The sequence below is a fragment of the Miniopterus natalensis genome, chromosome 18 (genome assembly GCF_054644295.1).
Source record: "Miniopterus natalensis isolate mMinNat1 chromosome 18, mMinNat1.hap1, whole genome shotgun sequence".
NCBI classification, from domain to species: domain Eukaryota; kingdom Metazoa; phylum Chordata; class Mammalia; order Chiroptera; family Miniopteridae; genus Miniopterus; species Miniopterus natalensis.
Window position 1 is genome coordinate 40,900,329 of NC_142098.1, and position 19,509 is coordinate 40,919,837.

At 59.0% G+C, this 19,509-nt stretch overlaps 2 protein-coding genes across 4 annotated transcripts; both read right to left on the minus strand.

Annotated features, from left to right (window-relative positions):
* Positions 1–340: 340 nt before the first annotated feature.
* PTPRH (protein tyrosine phosphatase receptor type H) lies at positions 341–13,626 on the minus strand. The gene is made up of 19 exons (XM_016218333.2): positions 13,576–13,626; positions 12,677–12,710; positions 12,204–12,470; positions 11,062–11,328; positions 10,438–10,701; positions 8,876–9,142; positions 7,699–7,968; positions 6,741–7,040; positions 6,140–6,406; positions 4,941–5,019; positions 4,803–4,827; positions 3,650–3,850; positions 3,144–3,234; positions 2,872–2,948; positions 2,652–2,786; positions 2,195–2,317; positions 1,819–1,979; positions 591–726; positions 341–487 (listed from the first exon to the last, which is right to left on the minus strand). The coding sequence occupies exons 1-19, from the start codon at positions 13,624–13,626 to the stop codon at positions 341–343; spliced, it is 3,162 nt and encodes a 1,053-aa protein (XP_016073819.2).
* A 2,296-nt stretch (positions 13,627–15,922) lies between these two features.
* On the minus strand, positions 15,923–19,498 carry TMEM86B (transmembrane protein 86B). 3 transcript variants are annotated; one of them, XM_016218357.2, is made up of 4 exons: positions 18,421–19,498; positions 17,757–17,852; positions 17,238–17,484; positions 15,923–16,644 (listed from the first exon to the last, which is right to left on the minus strand). In XM_016218357.2, the coding sequence occupies exons 2-4, from the start codon at positions 17,805–17,807 to the stop codon at positions 16,262–16,264; spliced, it is 681 nt and encodes a 226-aa protein (XP_016073843.2). In that variant the 5' UTR covers positions 17,808–17,852; positions 18,421–19,498; the 3' UTR covers positions 15,923–16,261. The 3 variants fall into 3 exon arrangements, with proteins under 3 accessions (XP_016073843.2, XP_016073845.2, XP_016073846.2); XM_016218359.2 differs by lacking the exon at positions 18,421–19,498 and having other exon boundaries at positions 17,757–17,978; XM_016218360.2 differs by lacking the exon at positions 18,421–19,498 and having other exon boundaries at positions 17,238–17,481; positions 17,757–17,977.
* Between the last annotated feature and the right edge of the window lie 11 nt (positions 19,499–19,509).

Here is a 19,509-nt window from a genome sequence, read left to right on the forward strand (position 1 = left end):
GCCCAACTTGCGCCTGGGGTAGCCAGAATCCCAGACCCTCATTCCTTCCTTCCTCAGAATCCAGCTTGTCTCTGTGACACCCTGCAGCCCGGGCCCCCAGCCCCTTCTCCTGAACTAGGACATCCTAGCCCCCATCCCTCCCCTCCTTCAAGGAAGCAGGATCCCGGCTCCCACCTCACCTCTCTCCCCCAGCGCTGCCAGCCTCTCCTCCTACAAGGCCCAGGAGTCTGGGGCCCCAGCCCTGTACTCTCCCAGGGGTCCAGGAATCTGGGTTGAAGTCTGCATCCAGAACTTGAGTCTGGCTGGGCTGGGGTCTCGGCCCCCTAAAGCTTAGCTTTCCCTAGTGGGCCCGGATGGCAGCCTCATTCTGGATGGCAGCCTCATTCTCGAAGAGCAGGTTCTCATATATGACCCCCTTCTTGGCTGGCACGGGGGACAACTGCTGGAGAAACCGGAGGATGCACTGGTGCAGGAAGATGTACTGGGCCTGGAGAGGGGCACCAGGTGTGAGGGATGCCTCCCGAGCCTTGGCCTGCTCCCCTCGGGGACCCCCCTCCCCGTGCCGCCCATCCCCTAAGGGCCCCAGTCACCTCAGTCTGCACCATCAGGGGCCGACTTTCCCGCATCTTCTTCACAAAGCTGAAGGGCCCCACGACGCCCTCACACTCCAGCTGCCGGAGCAGGACGTCCAGGGCGATGAGGGTGCCCGTGCGGCCCACACCAGCGCTAGGCAGGGCCAGGGAGGGGTCAGGCCACAGGAAAGGGTTTTGAGACAGAGAGCAGGGATCTGTTTTTGGAGCACCCAGTGATTTAGGCTATTATTCAGCGAGACACGGTTCCGGGGGGACACAGTGTAAGTGGGGGGCACTTAGTGAAGGAGAAAGTAATGCCAGAGGACTCTGTGTGGAGTCCTTTCTACCTGCCAGGCCCCGTTCCAAGTTCCCACACCTGAGAAGTAGGAACGACTCGCAGGCCAATGTTACAGATGGGGAAACGGAGGCCGGGCCAGGTAAAGCCACTTGGCTAGTAAGTGACAGAACCGAGGTTCACACATGGGGAGATGCACTCCCAAGATGATAATTAATTTTTTTTTTTCCATGGGGATGTAAAGCACAGCACAGGGAATATAGTCAATAATATTGTAATAACTACCGATGGGGCCAGGTGGGGACTTGAAATATTGGGGGGAATCACTGTGTAAAGTATATGACTGTCTAACCGCTATGCTGTACCCCTGAAACTAAAACAAAATAATAGTGAATGTGAACTGTAATTAAAAAATAGAATTTAGCCCGGCCGGGCGTGGCTCAGCAGTTGAGCATCAACCTGGGATCCAGGCGATCGGGGTTCGATTCCCAGTCAGGGCACAGGCCCGGGTTGTGGGCTCGATCAATGACTCTCTCATCATTGATGTTTCTCTCTCTCTCCCTCTCCTTTCCTCTCTCTGAAATCAATAAAGATATATTTTAAAAAATAATAAAATAAAATAACAAAACAGAGTTATGACTGGCCAGCCGGCGTGGCTTGGTGGTTGAGCATGGACCCATGAACAAAGAGGTCTCCGCTTCGATTCCCAATCAGGGCAAATGCCCAGGTTGGGACTCGATCCCTTTGGTGGCCCCCCTAACACCCCCCCTTCGCTGCTGCTCCCCTCTCGTGCCCCCCTCCCTGACCTTCATCCATCCTTCCCATCTTCTCACGGGCACCCTCGTGCTCCAGCTGCCCCCCTGCCCGCCTCCCTCTGTCTCCCCTACAAGTTCCCTGGCACCCAGATAACCCGGTTTTCTGAGTCTAGGACGGGGTCGCGGGGGTCCTCACCTGCAGTGCACAATGGGGGGCCCTCCCTCTGGGGTCTGGTCCAGCCACCGCCGGAGCATCTTCCAGAAGGCCAGCAAGGGGTCCGGGGAGTGGGGGACGCCGTGGTCCGGCCAGGCCACGTAATGAAATTGTCGCACGGACAGGGTCTTCTGCTCTTGCGTCTAGACCGAGGGTGGGTCGGGAGAGGGAGAGCTCAGAACCTGGGCGGGGGCTGGGGAGGGCTGGTGGGGGAATCTGTGGTCCCTTGGGAGGCTGATATAAGGATAGGGTTCCCGGGGAGCTGTGGGGAGGGGACTGCCCAGAAGGCCCCGGGGTGGGGTGGGAATGAAGGAATTGACGGCCATGCGCACAGAGCTGGCAGGGTGGGGGGACTCACATGTCGCAGCTTCAGGTCTCGGACTGTCCAGTTCTCCATCACCTTCTCACTCTCCAGGGTCACCTGTAGGTGCCCGTGGGTGCAGGGCTGGGTGTCTAGAGGCCAGTAATGCTCACACTTCACCTGGGGGAGGGAGGTCTACAGGGTCAGAGAACAGGAGGCCCAAAGAACCTGCCCGGAGGCCCCTCCACATGGTGGCTCTTGTATTCAGGGCCTGGGACCCTCAGGCAGCCAGGGTTAGATCCATCCTAGACCGGGCTCCTCAAGGCCACGGTCACGGGGATCAGCCTCCACCCACAGGTGGACACTGGGGGCAGTGGGGGAGGTTGGGGTCCTTGGGAGAATCAGTGAGGTGGGGGTCAGGGTGGACACTGGAACCAGCATCCGGGGCAGGTCTCGGAATGGAGGTTGGGGGTCGGTACCCCAGAGCCCTGCCCCACCGCAGGCATCCTCTCACCCGGCCCAGCTCCACGCAGTTGGTCAGCATGACCAGGGTGCGGCTCTGCTGCTCCCACACCAGGCGCCAGAAGTCGCCCACCGTCTGGGGCAGGGGGCCCTGGGTCGCAATGAACTCCTGGGGGCTCCAGAGACCCTGGTCGAGGGAAACGGGCAGATGGTGAGCCCCCCCCAGCTTCTCAGGCAGCCTCAGCACCTCCCAGCTCCCAGTCCCGACCTACAGGCATGAAGCTGGCGTTGATGTAGTCAGAGCCCGGCTCCCCTCCAAGGGGCTTCAGGGGCACACGGGACCAGTCGTCTAGGGGAGAGGCCAGCATGGCAGAGCGGAGAGAGGGCGACAGAAGTCACGCTGAGGTGCAGACCGACACGGGGAGCTGGGAGAGGGGCTGGGGCCTCAGCTGGAAGGACTGACTGGGGCGGGAGCCCGCGGCTCCCGGGGGAAGGGACAGGCCCTGGACCGGGGACAGGCGAGGTCAGCCGCAGGGAGACTCACAGGGCAGCACGTTCCTGTAGCGGTTTTTGGCGCTGTTCTCGGGAGCCGAGGCCACCGCCTGAGACTGGCCATGGCCCTCCAGGGCCAGGTTCTGGGGTGCAGGCGGAGGAGGGGTGCAGGGATGTAAGGATTCCTCCATTTTCCCCGAAGGACACCCCCGCCGCTCCCTTTGCCCCCCATTTGCCCCTTGCGCCCTGGAGGTCTGCAGCCCCCGCAGAAATGGAGCGTGCGTGTGCCGCCACCCCCGGGGGCATCTGGGGTGACTGCGGGGAAGGTGGGGACTAGCGGGGCAGGCCAGAGAGAGGGGGTGTCCGGGGAACCAAGGTGTCCGTCTGGGACGGACACAGGGCCCCTCCCCGCGAGTCCCCTGACTCGCCGACAGGGCCACACCCGAGGACGCCCGTGTGAGCGGACGGGGTACTCGTCGCTGATTCTGTGTAATCCCCAGGGTGCGGGAAGCCTGGCGGCCCGGCTCGGCGGAGGCCTGCTCTGCCCGCCTCACCCACCTGATAGTCCTCGGCGAAGCCGCAGTTGCTGTCCTTCTCCTTTTTCCTGACGTGCTCGGCAAAGTCGGCCGCCAGGATGTCCCCTGGGAAGCTGGGGGGGACAGAGATCTTAACCTCCTTCACTCCGGTGTTCTCGGGGCAAGAGGGGTGTCCTTGTCCACATGCCCGTAACTCCCGCATCTTACAGCTGGAAGCTTGAAACTATTTTTTTTTAATCCTCACAGGAGGAAATTGTTTTCATTACTTTTCGGAGAGAGAGGGAGGGAGGGAGGAAGGGAGAGAGACTTCGATGTGAGAGAGGCACAGCGCCCGGTGGCCTCCTGAACCACCCCGGCCGGGGCGGGGAGTGAACCCGCAACTGCGGTACATGCTCCTGACCGGGGTGGAACCCCAGCCCCTTCGGTGCTCTAACCACTGAGCCACGCTGGCCAGGGCCGACTGCCTCTCATTTTAACACCGTGTCTAAAATATTTCTTCACCCTTCCTGGCCTCGTCTCTTGCTTTATTTGTCTCCCAGTAGGTATCACCTTCAGTGTCCTGTTCACCAGCGTCTTCCTGCACTAGGATGGCGGCTCCGCGGGGACAGGGATCTCTGTTTGACTCAGTTTCCTCAGCACCCAGCACAGTGCCTGACACATAATAGGTCATATTCTGCTGGATGAGTGAGTGGAACTTTCCCAACAGAGTTGAATCTGGAACTGATTCTGCACGGCCGGGCGGGGCTCAGCGGTGGAGCATCCGTCCAGGATCCAGGAGACCGCGGGTCGATTCCCGGTCGGGCACGTGCCGGGGTTTCAGGCTCGATCCCCAGTCGGGGGCGTGCAGAAGGCAGCCGCTCAATGGCTCTCTCATCATTGATGTTTCTCTCTCTCCCTCTCCCTTCCTCTCTCTCAAATCAATAAAAACATTAAAAAAATAAATAAAAATTTAAAAAAGAAACTGGAACTGATTCCAACATCACCGGCCCAGGCTGCTTAGGGGGCAGGAAGCGATGAAAGGGCCGTGACCCCTGCGGCAGAGGGCATCAGGGCATGAATGTGGGTGGGTTCCCTGATCCTGCCCTCTGGCCCACTCAGCGGCCAGCAAACACCCCTTGATTTGACCTGACAGCGATTCTTTTGGGTGCTCCCCAGCGGTCTGCTCACCTGACTACTGAGTTCTTCTGGCTCTTCTTATACCTGGGGGAAGGATGTTGGGATGAAAGGCTCAGGGAGAGAGGCAGGAGCCAGAGGTCCTGACCCTTCCCCGGCCCCGCCTCCGGGCAGTCGGTCAGTCCTGTGCTGAGTCTCACCTCTTCTTCAGGAAGAAAGCCAGCAGGCCCCCCAGGACGATGAATAGAAGGACGCCAACAATGGCCCCCGCGATGACCCCTGGGGGAAGGAGGGTGCGGAGCCCTTAGAGCCCTGGCCCTAGCTCCCGACGCCCCATCTCTCCTGTCTCCATCTTTACGCCCAGACTGTGACCAGAGGGCCTACAGGGTAGATACTGGGCCAGAGGGGGCAGGAGAAAAATCTGGATAAAGCCTCACATCCCCACCCAACCTTTCCTCTCAGCCTCTCAGTTCCCGAGGAGCCTGGTCCAAATGCATCATTTTCTCGGGTGACCTGGCTGCTAGAGGACACTCCCCTCCTTGACCTAGGCTAACAGTTCTCAGCAAGGGCGACCTTGCCCCGCCAGCGACCTCAGGGACTGCCTGGAGACATTCTGGCTCATCGCCACTGGGGGGGTGCCACTCGCACTGAATGGGAGGCCGCTCGGTATCCCCAATGCACAGGACAGGCCCCCCCACAGCGAAGAATAACCCAGCCCCGCCCGGCCGGTGTGGCTCAGTGAGAGGCCAGTCACAGAGGACCACATGCTATGTGATGTGATTATATTTTCAGGAAATGTACAAAACAGGAAAATCTATAGAGAAAGAAAATAAATTAGAGATTCCCTAGACCTGGTTGCTGGGGACCTGGGGAAGTTAGGCGGGGATGGCTTAAGAAGGGGGTTTTCGCCCGGCCGGGCGGGGCTCAGCGGTTGAGCGTCGACCTAGGATCCGGATCAGGGTTTGATTCCTGGTCGGGGCACAGGCCCGGGTTGCGGGCTCGATCCCCAGTCGGGGGCGTGCAGGAAGCAGCTGATCAATGACTCTCATCATTGATGTTTCTCTCTCTCCCTCTCCTTTCCTCTCTCTGAAATCAATAAAGATATATTTAAAAAAAGAAAAAAAAAGAAGGGGGTTTTCTTTATGGGGTGATAAAAATATTCTAAAACTGATCCTGCTAGTGGTTGCACAGTACTGTGGATACACACAAAGCCACTGTACACGTTAAATGGGTGCGTTGTATGTTATGTGACTTACAGCTCAGTAAAATTGTTTTAAGAAAAGCAAAAAACAAACACTAACAAGCAAACAAAAAGGACCCCATGGGTAGGTAAGGCTCCCTCACGACAGGGCCCGAGGGGTCTAGGGAGACTTTCTCTGTCTCCCGGGGCTCTGCGCACCTGCACTCTCGGTGTGGCAGGTCACAGAGGTAGGTGGGGCCTTCAGTCCGTCCCAGATGGTCCTGACGGTGGCTGAGTAAGACCGCGCAGGCTGGAGGCCTGACACAGGCACGTCCTTCCCGCAGGAGGCGCCATCCTGGGAGCCCTCTTGCCCGCCCACCTGAAACTCAAAGGCCTCATAGCCTCCTGGGGGGCAGGACCAGGTGAGGATGACCCCATAGCCACCAGAGGTGCTGATGCAGGAGGTGATGGTGACAGGGTCCGGGTCTGGGGGGGGGGATGACAAGAAGAGTCAGTAGGTGCCGTGGAAGGTGGTTTTCCATCCCTCCCCCACTTCACACCAGTGATGCCAATTCTGGGAGGAGCCCATCCTTCCTTCCCCAAACCAAAATACCTCTTCACCCCTCCTTTTCTGTCTTCCCCAAATGGACTCACAACAGGTCCCCACAAACTACAACTCCCATGAGCCCTCTGACCCTCTGCAGCATATACAGATATGGCCCCATGGCCTGATGGGATTTGTAGTCCACTCACTTCTCATTGCCCCCCCAGTTGAAACGAAGCCCGGTCCCCCAACCAGGTACAAGGGGGCCCATCTCACTTGTGGACGCGCGGAGGCTCTGTGTGGAGCTGGCTACCTCGGTCCTCAGTGCCCACACGCTGAAGTTGTACAGGGTCCCGGGTTCCAGGGCCTCCGCCACATACCAAGTCTCATTGGTCCTGCCTCTCTCAGATCCCTGGTGTCCTTGGGGATCTTTTTCCCTTTGGGGATGTCCCCCACCGGCCCACTGGATGCAGTATATGTAGAGGTGAGAGCGGGGGTCTGCGGGGGCCTCCCAACGCAGGGTGATTGAGTTGTTGGTCTGAGTTTTCTTCTGCAGAGCTGTGACCTCGTTGGGAGCTGAGGATTGAGACAGACAACTTAAGGGGCTGGATCCTCGAGGACCCTCACACCCGAGCCTGCTCGCCTCCCCTTTTCCTGCAAAGCTGAGAAGCCCCAGTTATTGGATGGGTCTGCTTCCTAAGGAGCATAAACCACAGAAAAGAGGTGGGGATCAGGATCACCCAGGTCCCCTCTTTCCTGGGTCTGCAGCCCTGGGTCCTACCCACCACCCTTCTCACTTCTAGATCCACCAAGTTTCTAAATGGAGCTGTTGACTTCAGTCTTCTTAACCCAAATGGCCAGAGACTGAAGAGTTCCAGGTTCCGTCCATCAACAGGGACCCTAGTCCCTGGGGTAATGGTGGTTTCTCTCATGCTCAGGACCCTCCCTATGGAGGCGGGGCTCTGTGGGTTCCCCTAATTCACCAGCATAAGCTGTGGATGACTGTCTAGCCGGCGGTGACTTTACTGATTCCTGAGAGGTGGTGCTGGACAGTCAGGGGCTCTCTTCATCCCCAGAGACAGACCCTCAAATTGGAAAACCTTGGCTGCTGAGGACAGATACCCCCTAGAAGCAGACCTGTGAGCTCAAGGTCTGATGGGGCTGCAGAGGGGTCTCCCAACGCTCTCCTCTCCCGTTCCAGGAGTGCCGGGTCCAGAACTCGACCGGGGCTCACCTGTGGCCCCGGTGAGGGTCTCGTTGTCGCTGTTGACCCCGTTCCTCACCGCCCAGATGGTGAATGTGTACAGGCTCCCGGCTTCCATTCCCTCCAGTGTGATCTTGGTATCCGAGGTGTCATCGGACCTAGTGTCAGCGCTGCCCTCCATGATCCATGAGACCCCGTAGGTGTAGGGAGGGAGACCTGGGCCCTGGGGCACTGCCCAGTTCAGGGTGATGGAGCTGGTGGTCTGGTGCTGTATCCTGAGACTTGTCACTGCATTGGGGACTGGCAGAAGGAAAAGATGGTTGGGTTTCCATGACCCTCGTCCACAGGAGTCCAGAACATAGTCATGTCCCTGCTCCTTTTGCGGCCCAGCTTGTTAAGAAACACTTCCTAGCCCTGGCCGAGTAGCTCGGTCGGTCGGAGCATCATCCCGATACGCTAAGGTTGCCAGTTCAGTCCCCAGTCGGGGCACATACAAGGATCAACCAATGAACGGGTAACTAAGTGGAACAACAAATCCGTCTCTTCCCCTCCCCCTTCCTCTCTCCCTCGAAAATCAGATTTTTAAAAAAAGAAGAAAGAAAGAAAGAAAGAAAGAAAGAAAGAAAGAAAGAAAGAAAGAAAGAAAGAAAGAAAGAAAGAAAGAAAGAAAGAAAGAAAGAAAGAAAGAAAGAAAGAAAGAAAGAAAGAAAGAAAGAAAGAAAGAAAGAAAGAAAGAAAGAAAGAAAGAAAGAAAGAGAGAAACCATTCCTGTCCTGGCCCATGTGGCTCAGTGGGTTGGGTGTCTTCCCACACACCAAGCGGTTGCTGGTTTGAGTCCCAGTCAGGGCACATGCAGGGGTCATGGGCTTGATGCCCTGCAGGGGGCCTACAGGAGGCAGCGGACTGATGTTTAACCATCACATCGATTTTTCTCTCCCTCCCCTCCCTTCCTCCCTTTCTAAAAATCAACAAATTATGCTTTTAAAAAGAAAATAAAAGAACACTTCCTAGCAATGGGACCTAGAGACAGCTGGGCTCCTGAAGCTCCACGCTCAGCTTCAGTCCCAGCTGTGGCCACATCTGTGGACTCTGGGGGGGTGGGTCTGGCTCAGTGAGGCTGAAGACACAGTCGCCAGAGCCCAGAGCCGGTGCCATCTTTGCCAACTTGGCCTCTTGCCAAAATGGAGTGGACGTTGGTGGCTCTTACCTGTGGAAACGCTGCTGTTCTGCCTGGAGCCAGGTACTTCATTCTTTTCCGCCCACACAGAGAGTACGTACAGCGTCCCGGGCTCCAGTCCCTCCACTGTGACACTGGTGTTTGCTGTGTTTTGGGTCTTAGTTCCATCACTGCCACCCATCCACTGGACCCAGTAGGTATAGTTCAGAAGGTCGGGGCCCTCAGGCACCTGCCAGCTCAGGGTGATGGAGCTGTTGGACCGTTTCTTCATGCTCAGGTCTCTGACGAGGTTAGGGGCTGGGACATCAGGAAGAAGGATCAGTGTCCGAGGGGGAGCAGGTCAGAGGGGGCACTCGATGGGCATTCCTAACCCTCACAGCTCCCAGGCCTGCCTCTAGCACTGATCCCAGGACACAGGGCAAGCTGCAGTGTGCACACCTAACACTGGCATCTCGTTAAGACGGAGGTCCTGGCCTGCCATCGTGGCTCAGTGGCTAGAGAGTCAGCCCTCAGACTGAAGGGTCTTGGGTTCTATCCCAGTCAAGGGCACATACCTGGGTTGCAGGCTCGATCCCCGGCCTCAGTCGGGGAGCATTCGAGAGGCAACCAATCGATGTGTCTCTCTCACATCGATGTTTCTGTCTCTCTCTCTCTCCCCCTCCCACTCTCTCTGAAAAGCAATGGAAAAAATATCCTCAGGCGAGGGTTAAAAAACAAACAGCCCGGCCGGAGCGGCTCAGTGGTTGAGCGTTGACCCATGAACCTGGAGGTCACAGTTCAATTCCGGGTCAGGGCACATGCCCGGATCATGGGCTCAATCCCCAGTAGGGGGCGCTGCAGGAGGCAACCGATCAATGACTCTATCATTGATGTTTCTCTCTCTCTCTCTCTCTCCTTTCCTCTCTCTGAAATCAATAAAGATATATTTAAAATAAAATAAAATAAAAATAAATTTTAAAAATAAATAAATAAAAAGACTGACACAGCTGGGAACTAGAAGACTCCGAGAACCCGAGGGTCCACATTCCACAGTACCTACCCCTGCCCAGAGCTGATGCTGTGTGCCTTTGCCCCCTGCACAGCCTGGCTGCTCAGGAAGACACTCTCTGGTATCACGGTCTGGGTTCTAAGTCTGACACCCAGACCGATCCCCGCTCAGAACCCCATGGACGCTCTTCCTTCACCTCCTGCTCAACGTGACCCAAAACGTTGGGCTTAGAGAATCTGCCACGTTCTCCTGACGGTTTACCACTTCCACCTATCACCTCTCATTAAAAAACAAACAGCCCGGGCCTGTGTAGCTCAGTGTTTAGAGCATTGGCCCACGCACCAAAGGGCCATGAGTTCGATTCCTGGCCTAGGGCACATACCTGGGTTGTGGGTTCCCTCCCTGCCCCCAGAGGAGGCACATGCGGGAGGCAACCAGTTGATGTGTCTCTCTCACATCGACGTTTCTCTCTCACCCTCCCCCCTTCCTCCCTTCCACTCTCTCTGAAAAGCAATGGAAAAAGAATGCTCAGGTGAGGATTCAAAAACACAAACACAAAAAAACTAAATGACAATGACGAAAAAACAAACGGCCCTGCTGTCACCTGTGGCGGCCTGGTGAGTGACCCAGGAGCTGTTGACGCTCTTGTTCTCCACCCACACGGCAAGTCTGTATGAGGACCCAGGCTTTAGTCCGTCCAGGATGACACTGGTGTTCGCTGTGCTCCGGGTCTCAGTTTTACCACCTCCGTCCGTCCACTGCACCCAGTAGGCGTAGCTCAGGCCGGGGCCGTCGGGCGGCTCCCAGCGCAGGCTCAGGGAGCTGTTGGTCTGATCCTGCACTCTCAGGTTCCTCACGGAGTTGGGCGCTGGGACCATACGAAGACAGGGGCTCAGCAGGGGAGCAGGTCATTTCGCAGTTCAGCCCCCTCCGTGTCCCCAGTTCAGCCCCCTCCACAGCCCTGGTTGCTAAGCAGAGACACCTCCCCCCAAGCATTCTGGTCTAGAAAGCTCTCCGAGCCCCTAACTCTGAGGTAGGAGGGCCCGTGGACAACCCCTGGGATGCGGCCAGTCTCTCCTGGAGCCTCGCAGAAGGTCCGGCCCTGTGAGGCCCAATGACATGTTGGCCCCCATCTGCTGGCACCTCCTTCCAAAGGATCTCAGCCGTCTCCCACCACCCCCAGGGGAGAAACCAGCGAGTGGGCAGAGTGGGCATGGGTGCTCCTGACCTGTGGCACCCTCGAGGGGCTCCATGGAGCCGTGCACTCCATGCTTCTCCGCCCACACAGAAAACTCATAGGAGGTTGCCGGCTTAAGTTCTTCCACTGAGTAACTGGTGTTTGTCGTGTTTCGGGTCTCATTTTTGTCACCCTGGTTGGTCCACTGCACCCAGTAGGTGTAGTTCTGAGAGTTCGGGCCTTCAGGGGCCTCCCAGCGCAGGCTGATGGAGCTGTTGGTCTGCTTCTCCACCCTCAGGTTCCTGACGCTGTTAGGGGCTGAGGAGGGGACGGGAGGGGAAATCAGCTGTGGTCTCTGGGGCCCACATCTCCAGGCCTGCCTTCCCCACTGGGCCCCGGAACGGTGGGGCCGCGGCTACACCTGCGAGTCCGAATGCAGCAGCCTGACCTCCAGGTGACACTGGGCCCTGGCCGGGTGGCCTAGTTGGCTGGAGACTCCTCCCGTGCACCGAAAGGCTGCGGGTTTGATTCCAGGTCAGGGCACATACCTAGGCTGCGGGTTTGATTCCCAGTCGGGGCGCACACAGGAGGCAACCGACCAACGTTTCTCTCTCACATGGATGTCTCTCTCTCTCCCTTCCTCTCTCTCTGAAATCAATAAACATATCCTCAGGTGAGGCTTAAAAAACACAAAATGAAATACTGAGTTTGAAGAAGAATTGGGATGAAGTTAAGCCTGTACAAAATCTCATTAAACTGACTTCAGGAGGCGAGGCGGAGAGAAGGGGGGAGGGCGTGGACTCGCTGATCCACTTACTGACGCATCACTGGTTGACCCCCGAGTGCGCCCTGACCGGGGGTGAACCTGAAACCTCGGCGTGGCCGGACAGCGCTCTGACCGACTGAGCTCCTGGCCTGGGCTCCATCGGTCCTCTGTGATTCGGGCGCCACGTCACAGGGATACCATTTTGAACCTACGGGGCTAAATAAACTCTCTTTATAACGAATTTCACCTGTTTCCTTTGACTTATTTCAATGGGCCTGATAGAAAACTAGACCTCGCAGTGTGGCTTCCACTGGCTCGCCATCGCCTACAGAACCTGCCCCTTCTGCTGTGAGCCCTGCAGGCCGCCTCCCTTCAAAAACCAGCCAAGCAGCCAAGCAGCCACAGCCGTCCCAGGGGCTGCGGTCACCTGTGGTGGCCTGGAGCATCCCGGGGGTGCCGTTGCTTCCGCCTGCCTCCGCCCACACGAAGAATTTGTAGGAGGACGAAGGTTGAAGCCCGTCCGCTGTGAAACAGGTGTCTGTCGTGTTTCGAGTCTCATTTTTGTCACCCTGGTTGGTCCACTGCACCCAGTAGGTGTAGTTCTGAGAGTTCGGGCTTTTGGGGTCGTCCCAGCACAGGCTGATGGAGCTGTTGGTCCGCTTCTCCACCCTCAGGTTCTTGACCAAGTCAGGGTCTGAGAATTGGGAAGGAAGGCCAGGTGTGGGCGGGGGTGCGCCACCCTTGGCCTGGCTCTCCCCACTCTCGCCCTGAGTCCAGAAAGACCACCCCCACCAGCACCTGCCAGGGGTCCTTGCACCCTCCATGGAGACCCACCCCCCAGAAACAGAGTTGAGGTGCAAGCTCTCTGTGTGGGCGGTGAACTCAGCGAGGGTCACTCACCGGCTGCCCTGGCGCCTGTCCAGATGCACAGGCCCTGGGGAGAGCCCAGGGGGAGAATCAGAGTCCGAGCCCCACCTGCCGGGCCCAGGTGAGCGGTGGGGCTGGGCCAACAGCCGCCCTCCGGCCTCTGCCCCACCCGGCGCCCCGCCTGGAGGAGAGCTGGGACGCGGCACAGCTGGCACCGCCTCCCCCGGCTGGGCGCCCAGGAAGGTCACTCCAATGGCCAGCTGTGTTTTCTGGGTGTGGGTGGCCTGTGTTGTGGGGGTGGGGACAGAGGCGGGGCTCCGGGGACCCAGGAGCTGGGGTTGGCTCCACCGATTAGGCCGGGAGATAAAGTTAATGGTTTCACTTCCTGAAAAGTATGGCCCGGGAAGACTAGAGGCAGGAAAGTAAGCAACATACTACTGTTTAAAAATAATGCTAAAATACAAGTAACCAACAACGGAACCCGGGAGAGACTGAGGCCGGGGACCGGAGGCCGGACACCGAGTCTGATGGTGTCTGAGGCTGGAGGCCTGAACCCCTGGGCCAGAGGGAGGAGGGGGTGGGGCCTGGACCCCTGGGTCTGAGGGAGGAGGGGCTGGGGCCTGGGCTCCTGGGTCTGAGGGAGGAGGGGCTGAGGGCCTGGGCTCCTGGGTCTGAGGGAGGAGGGGCTGGGGTCTGGACTCCTGGATCTATATAAAGCAGAATTTACTCTCACCCCAGACCCTACTGTATCTAAGAGCCCAGGTGTAAGACCCCCAACACTCCTTGGAACCTAGACTTCTTGCTTCTCCCGGGAACCGCCGGCCCTCACTCCCTCAGAACCTGAGTTCAGGGACCCCAGTTCCCCAATCCCTCAGGCCCAGCAGAGGGCCCCCCCTCCCTGAGATCCCTCTTGGCTGGCTGGGAACACTCACCAGCAGCATCAGGCTCCCCCAGGCCCTGAGGCCCCCACCAGACCAGGCCATGTCTGCAGGCTCTCCGAGGGACCCAGGTATCCCAGTCCCCGACCTTCCACCTGCCGGACTTTAAATGCATGCATTTCCCCTTTCCCAGCCCAAGGGCCTGGAGGCCGCAGGTCCGGGCGGGAGGGGGGAGGAGGAAGTGGAGGCTCCGGGGAGAGCACCAGCCCCGCCCCGGCCCCTGCCCTCTGCCCTCTGCCTGGGTCGTGGCCTCTGGACCCTCCCCTGTTGCGAGAAAAGCACAGGGATGGGGCACTGTCTCGCCACTGGCCCAGCCAGTCTCCTAGCTTCTCCAAAAGTTCTTAAGTTTTTAGTTTGTAGGTGCCCCAGGCTGTGTCCAACCCCAGGCTCCTGGCACCTGCCGTTCCCTGTGTCTGGCAAGTTCTTTCTCCATCAGCCAAGGCCCACGGCCTCGCCCACCTCTGGCCGAGCCGGGACTCGACCACGCCCTCCTGTGCGAGCTTACCTAAGCAAATCTCTGATTATAATACTCGGGACATTGCGTGTGCCTGTGTACCTGTCCTTCTCCAGGGCAGAGACAAGCCCGCTCCTCTCTGCCGCCGCGGGGCCAAGTCGGCACCTGCGCGGACTCGGAGCTGAGCCTGGGCTTGACTGTGTGCGTCACGCTCTCTGAGCCCACGTCAGCGACGCTCACTCCGTTCCTGCCTTCCTCGCCTGTGACTAGGTCCTCCTTGACTTCGTGCTGGTGAACCAGCCCAGACGCCCACCTCGCCCATCACTGGGCGTCCTTCCCAGCCACCTGGGGGGAGCCAGGATCAGAGGACCCTGGGGACAATGCGGCCACCTCGCCACGTTGCAGGACGAAGGGCTCCTGGCTCCCTTCTCTCAGGGACTGAAGGAAGAAACAGAGCAAGACTGGGAGGGGGGAGGGCATCATCCTGGTGGCATCATGGCCCTCCAGCTCAGTCCCCAAAGCTGCCACCAGCCTGGAGGTCCTTGGCAAAGCCACAGTTGCCTTTTCCCTGATGCTGTCAGCCAGGACACCCTTTAAAGACCTGGAGATGGACGGATTTCACTGGGCAGAGGGGAGGAAATGGGGATTTCTTTTCCTGTCCCCCAAGAGCAAACCTGCCTGCCTTACCAGCTGGCCCTGAGCAACAAAAGTGGACTTTCTCGAAGTCCTATCATGATGTTTAACGACTACCCACTGCAGGAGGGGCAACCAGAATCCAGTCTCTGCATTAAGCTTTCACCCCCCCAATCCTGCCATCCACACCCCAGCCCTAGGCAACCACTAATCCACTCTGCCTCCTGACTCATCCATTCCGGGCATCCCATAGAAGTTGAACCCTGTAAGAAGGGTCTTTGGAATGGGCATCTTGCCCTCGGGGTAAGGTTTTCAAAGTTGGTGCATTTTGTTGCCCGGAACAAAACTTCAATCCTGTTTAGAGCCATGTAATATTCCACGGACCCATGTTTTTAAGGGGCTGACTGATAGCAGGTGATTGCTGCTCTGTAGGACTGGACCCTGGTGAAGCTAAGGATTGCCAGCGGCCACCAGCAGCTGGGGGACAGGCACCAGGAAGAGAGAAGGTGCTCAATTTATTACCTTCACGTAGTCTGTCCTGAGCCTCCCACTCTTGGTGGACAGGGCCATGGGGACCTGGGTAGCGTAGCAGGTGGTCACGACCACCAGGCGGGTGTGGGGCAGGGGCTGAATGAAGGCATCCAGGACCAACATGGCATCTGAGGTTGTGAAGAGCAGGGTGCACCGCCCGGGACACCTGCCCCTCTCCAGGCCGTGCCACGGCATTCATGCCTGATGTCCTTGGGAGATGCCCAGAAGGACACCATGTGGAAATGGATGCATAGTTCCAGAGGGACACCGGGGATGGCTGGGGCTACCAGCAGCTGGAAGAGGCAGGGAGGACCCTCCCCAAAGCCTGGGAGGGAGTGTGGCCCTGCCAACACCTGGCCTTTGGACATCTGGCCCCAGGACTGTGGAAAACTAACCTCTGGTGTCTTAAGCCACCCAGTGTGTGGTGATTTGTGACAACAGCCACAGAAACACAGGGGCTAGTCTCCTCCTGGCCTCAGATCTGTAAAATCATCCCAAGGATGGGCACATGAATCCCTCGGCCATCAAAGGCCCCGGGAGGGGGCAGGCCACATCCCACATACCCTGGGCCCTGGCAAGTTCCCTGTGCTTACAGCCAACAAGACTGCATCACACTCTATATGATAACATGGCCCAAGGGCAAATCTCACGGTCAGTGTCCTTCCCACGAGAACAGAAAAGCCTGTGCACACCACTGGGAATGTAATCAGTGCCACCAAATCGTACACTTAAAAATGATAAATTTCATTGTAAGAAAGAAAGAATGCCCCATGTCCCTCCCCAAACAAAGGAGACGCCTATTTATTTGTTTCCTTGCCCCCTTTACTCAGGTAACAAAGGGACTGATTAGGGCCAGTGGGAAGGGGGCCAGCGACACGGGATCAGAACCGAGGGAAGGTGGGGCAGTGGACTCATAAATCTGCACACGTCTCTAGGTGGACAGAGGCTTGCAGACGGGAGTCTGGGAGCCTGGTTCCAGCCCCCAAGGGTGGTTCCCCATCTGGAAGGTCTAGGTCCTTGCAGGAGGGGAGCTGATGGACGCTGGCCTGTTGGGGCCCCCGGTCAGTTGGTCTTGAGCCTGGGGCTCTGGAAGGCTGACAGGGTGATGAGGAACTGGGCGCCGTAGTAGGTGGCCATGACCAGCAGGCGGCCGTGGGCCAGGGGCTGGATGAAGGTATCCCAGGACAGCATGGCATCAGAGGTGGCAAAGAGCAGGGCACCCCAGCCGGCGCTCCCGCCCCGGGCCAGGCCGCGCCACAGCATGGCAGACAAGATCAGGGCGTAGGCTGTCAGCGGCAGGACCATGTCAGGTGGGAGGTGCAGCAGCAGGAGGCCGTAGAACGGGAGGGAGGCCAGGATGATGGGCAGCAGGAGGCCTGGCCGCAGGGGTCTGAGCCCGAAGGCCCAGAAGTAGAGCAGCTGGGCCATGCCGAAGGCAAGGACGCCTGGAGGACATGGGGTGGGGCACCTAGTGAGACCTGCTTCCCTGCATCTCCTCGGGCCACGGCCTGAGGGACAGGACAGCCCCCACCCCCACCAGGTCCCACCAGGTCTCCTGGGTGGCCCAGCTTCCCCCTGCCCTTAGGTCATGCAGGGTCAGTCCTCACTCAGCTCCCAGCTGCCCGACTCCCACCTGCTCTGCTCCCACTTGGCTTCAGCACCCAGGTCTGTTTGGATGCACACACCGGGCACACCCCTACCTCAGGGCCTCTGCACTTGCTGGTCCCTCTGCCTAGACCGTCTGTCCTTCCACTCCCCCACCAAGACGACCCCTTCTCTGCAACACTATTCTACTCAAGACTGTGACACCAGCACCCCACACTCTCCTTCCTTCCTTCCTGCCAGCCGCTCACACCTGCTAGGCTAGGAGCTCCCTCAGGGCAGGGGCCTGGGTATGTGTCAGCCACTGTGCTCCCCCAGGATCTTTGAAGGTGCCCCAGGACCTCTGATCGCCACCTTGCTTGGGGAATCACCCTAACCCAGGAACCCTTGGCGTGGGGGTCCCAAAGGGACAATGCCGCTGGCTGACTCTGCTCACCATAGAGAAAGGCCTGGGGCCAGATGAGGAAGACGTCCCCAAGCGCGGAGAAGAGCAGGGCCCCCTGCAGTAGAGAGCTGTAGGCCCTGCCAGAGCCAGAGTGCGCCCGAAGGAGCCCCACCAGGCATAGCACAGGCAGGCACTTGACCAGAGCGCCCACCCAGGACGGCGGGTCCTCAGGGATCCAGAGCAGGAAGTAGGCAACGCAGGTGAGAAAGAAGGGGCTCAGGCTGCCCAGGTGTGGCTGCTTCGGGACAAGGGAGTGGCTCAGACGCTGGAGCTCAGCCCAGCCCAGCCCTCGGCCCCCGGCCCCCGGCCCCCGGCCCCCGGCCCCCGGCCCCCGGGATGAGGCTCCCACCAGCCCCCAGCCCCCAGCCCCGGAGGTCAGGCCCTATCTGGCCTCCCCACCTCCACCCAGTCACCCCAGAACCCTTCCTCTTGGGAGGCCAGGATCCCCCATTCCTCCAGCCTGCTCAGCACCCAGGCCCAGCCCCTCTCCCACACTTGGGGGGCTCTCACTTGGGCTGAGAATTGAGGATTTCGGGGCAGCCCCTCTTTCCGGGCGTCCATGTCAGCCTGTGACCCCCACAGTGGCCTGTGTGTGGGCACCAATGGCTTTGGGGGTGGCAGAACAGTGTGGTTACACGTTAACCCAGGAGCGTCCTGTGGACTCTGGGACTGATAGCAGCCCAGGGAGATGCTGCCCCTGCCCTACCCAGGGATAGCCCTGCCTGGCACCTGCAGATAAGGTGCCCCTGCCCCCTGGTTTCCTGCCCCTCCACCACATGCCCCTTACAGTCCCCGCTCTCCTTTCCCGGGGGATGGGTACCATCCTGTGCTCGGTGGAGGACCACCCAGAGCAAGGGACAGGAGAAAACCCCTCCCCCCTTGCCACGGGGTCCTTCTACACTTGGGCCTCCCTCCCTGTGGGAGCCTGTACCACCCTGCACCACCCCAGGGCCTCCTCAGGGACACTTCCTGATATAACAAGTGCCAATGACAACAGCCCTCCTGGTGGCAGGTCACCACCAGCCCATGGCCCAGCCTTGGACATGGCAGGGTTCCCACGAGGGTCTGGTGAGTGCATGTCTGGTGAATGCCCTCCATCTGTTCAACTTCCCCCTTGGAAGGTATGGACCTACTGGGCACACCACAGGCCAGTCTGGCTTCCTTGGTGACCCACCTCCCATCACTCTCTGCTCCACCAGAGGAGAGGGGTTGGGACATGTGGCTTCTGCAAGGTCCCCTCCATGGCCAGGCAAATGAGGATTGAATGGTAGACATGGCAGACACAGGGGCTGGGGCGACTAGGGACCCGTGGCGACGGCTCTCGTGACCAGGTCCCAGGCGAGGCCGGGCCATACTCAGGCGCCTCACCCCACACCCCAGAACTCAAGGTCTGAGCAGCAGGAACTAAACTGTCCTCCTTTGTTTATTATATCTGCAATATGAAACAGAAGCTCGCAGGGCGTGCACTCACCAGCCCGAGGAGGAGCTGGGACAAGGGCACTTGGCAGCTGGCTGGACCCTAGACCTCAGGCACTGGAGGGGACCCCAGCCGGACCCCCTAACCCCTTGCCACAGGGTGTGTGGGAGGCGCAGGGGTCTCATGAGTGTATCAGGGCCTCATGGGAATGTCACCAGTGAGGCGCCCTCAGATGGGGACCCCAGCCCCAGAACCACTGGGCCAGGCGGAGAGTCCTCTAACTCCCAGCCCCAGGGAAAGTGCAGGGTCCGGATGTGGGGCTGGGCAAAGGCACGGCCCCACTCGGCCCTCCAGGTAGACATGAGCTGAAAGGCCAAGTGTGGGTGTGGGCATGGCAGGAGGGGAGGGTGGGCAGCATCTAGGGGACCCCAACGCAGCCCTGCTGGGATGGGGTGAAGGCCCACCCCCCTCCCTCCCGCTGCCCCAGGGCCTGGCTTCCTTCTTGCTCTTCTCCTACCCCTCCTCCCTCAACACACATATAATATATAATATAAGCCTCTCTCTGTCTCTCTCTCACCTGTCTCTCTACCAGACTCTATATCTTTATTCTAGGACACAAAACTCCATCATTTCTTTTCTCAGTGCAAATGGGGGTGGGTGGGGCCTGTCTCCCTGGTACCAGCCTCCTGGAGCCCAGAGGAGAGAACATGGGGGTGGGGATGAAGACGGGATGGGGTGACAGGGCAACAGGCCATCGCAGGACCCACCCTGACCCCGCCCAGGCAGGGTCCACGCACAGGGTGAGGATTCAGCCGCCATCACCAGAACCAGGCAGTCACCTGGGAA

Excerpts from the sequence above, each read along its gene's own strand:
- PTPRH (XM_016218333.2), bottom strand. The coding sequence starts at position 13,626 with ATGGCCTGGTCTGGTGGGGGCCTCAGGGCCTGGGGGAGCCTGATGCTG. Across the intron at positions 12,711-13,575 it reads GGGGGAGCCTGATGCTGCTG|GGCCTGTGCATCTGGACAGG; the intron begins GTGAGTGTTCCC and ends GGCTCTCCCCAG. Across the intron at positions 6,407-6,740 it reads GAGCCTCCGCGCGTCCACAA|ACCCGGACCCTGTCACCATC; the intron begins GTGAGATGGGCC and ends CCCCCCCCCCAG.
- TMEM86B (XM_016218357.2), bottom strand. The coding sequence starts at position 17,807 with ATGGACGCCCGGAAAGAGGGGCTGCCCCGAAATCCTCAATTCTCAGCC. Across the intron at positions 17,485-17,756 it reads ATCCTCAATTCTCAGCCCAA|CAGCCACACCTGGGCAGCCT; the intron begins GTGAGAGCCCCC and ends CTTGTCCCGAAG. Across the intron at positions 16,645-17,237 it reads GCCCCAGGCCTTTCTCTATG|GCGTCCTTGCCTTCGGCATG; the intron begins GTGAGCAGAGTC and ends CATGTCCTCCAG.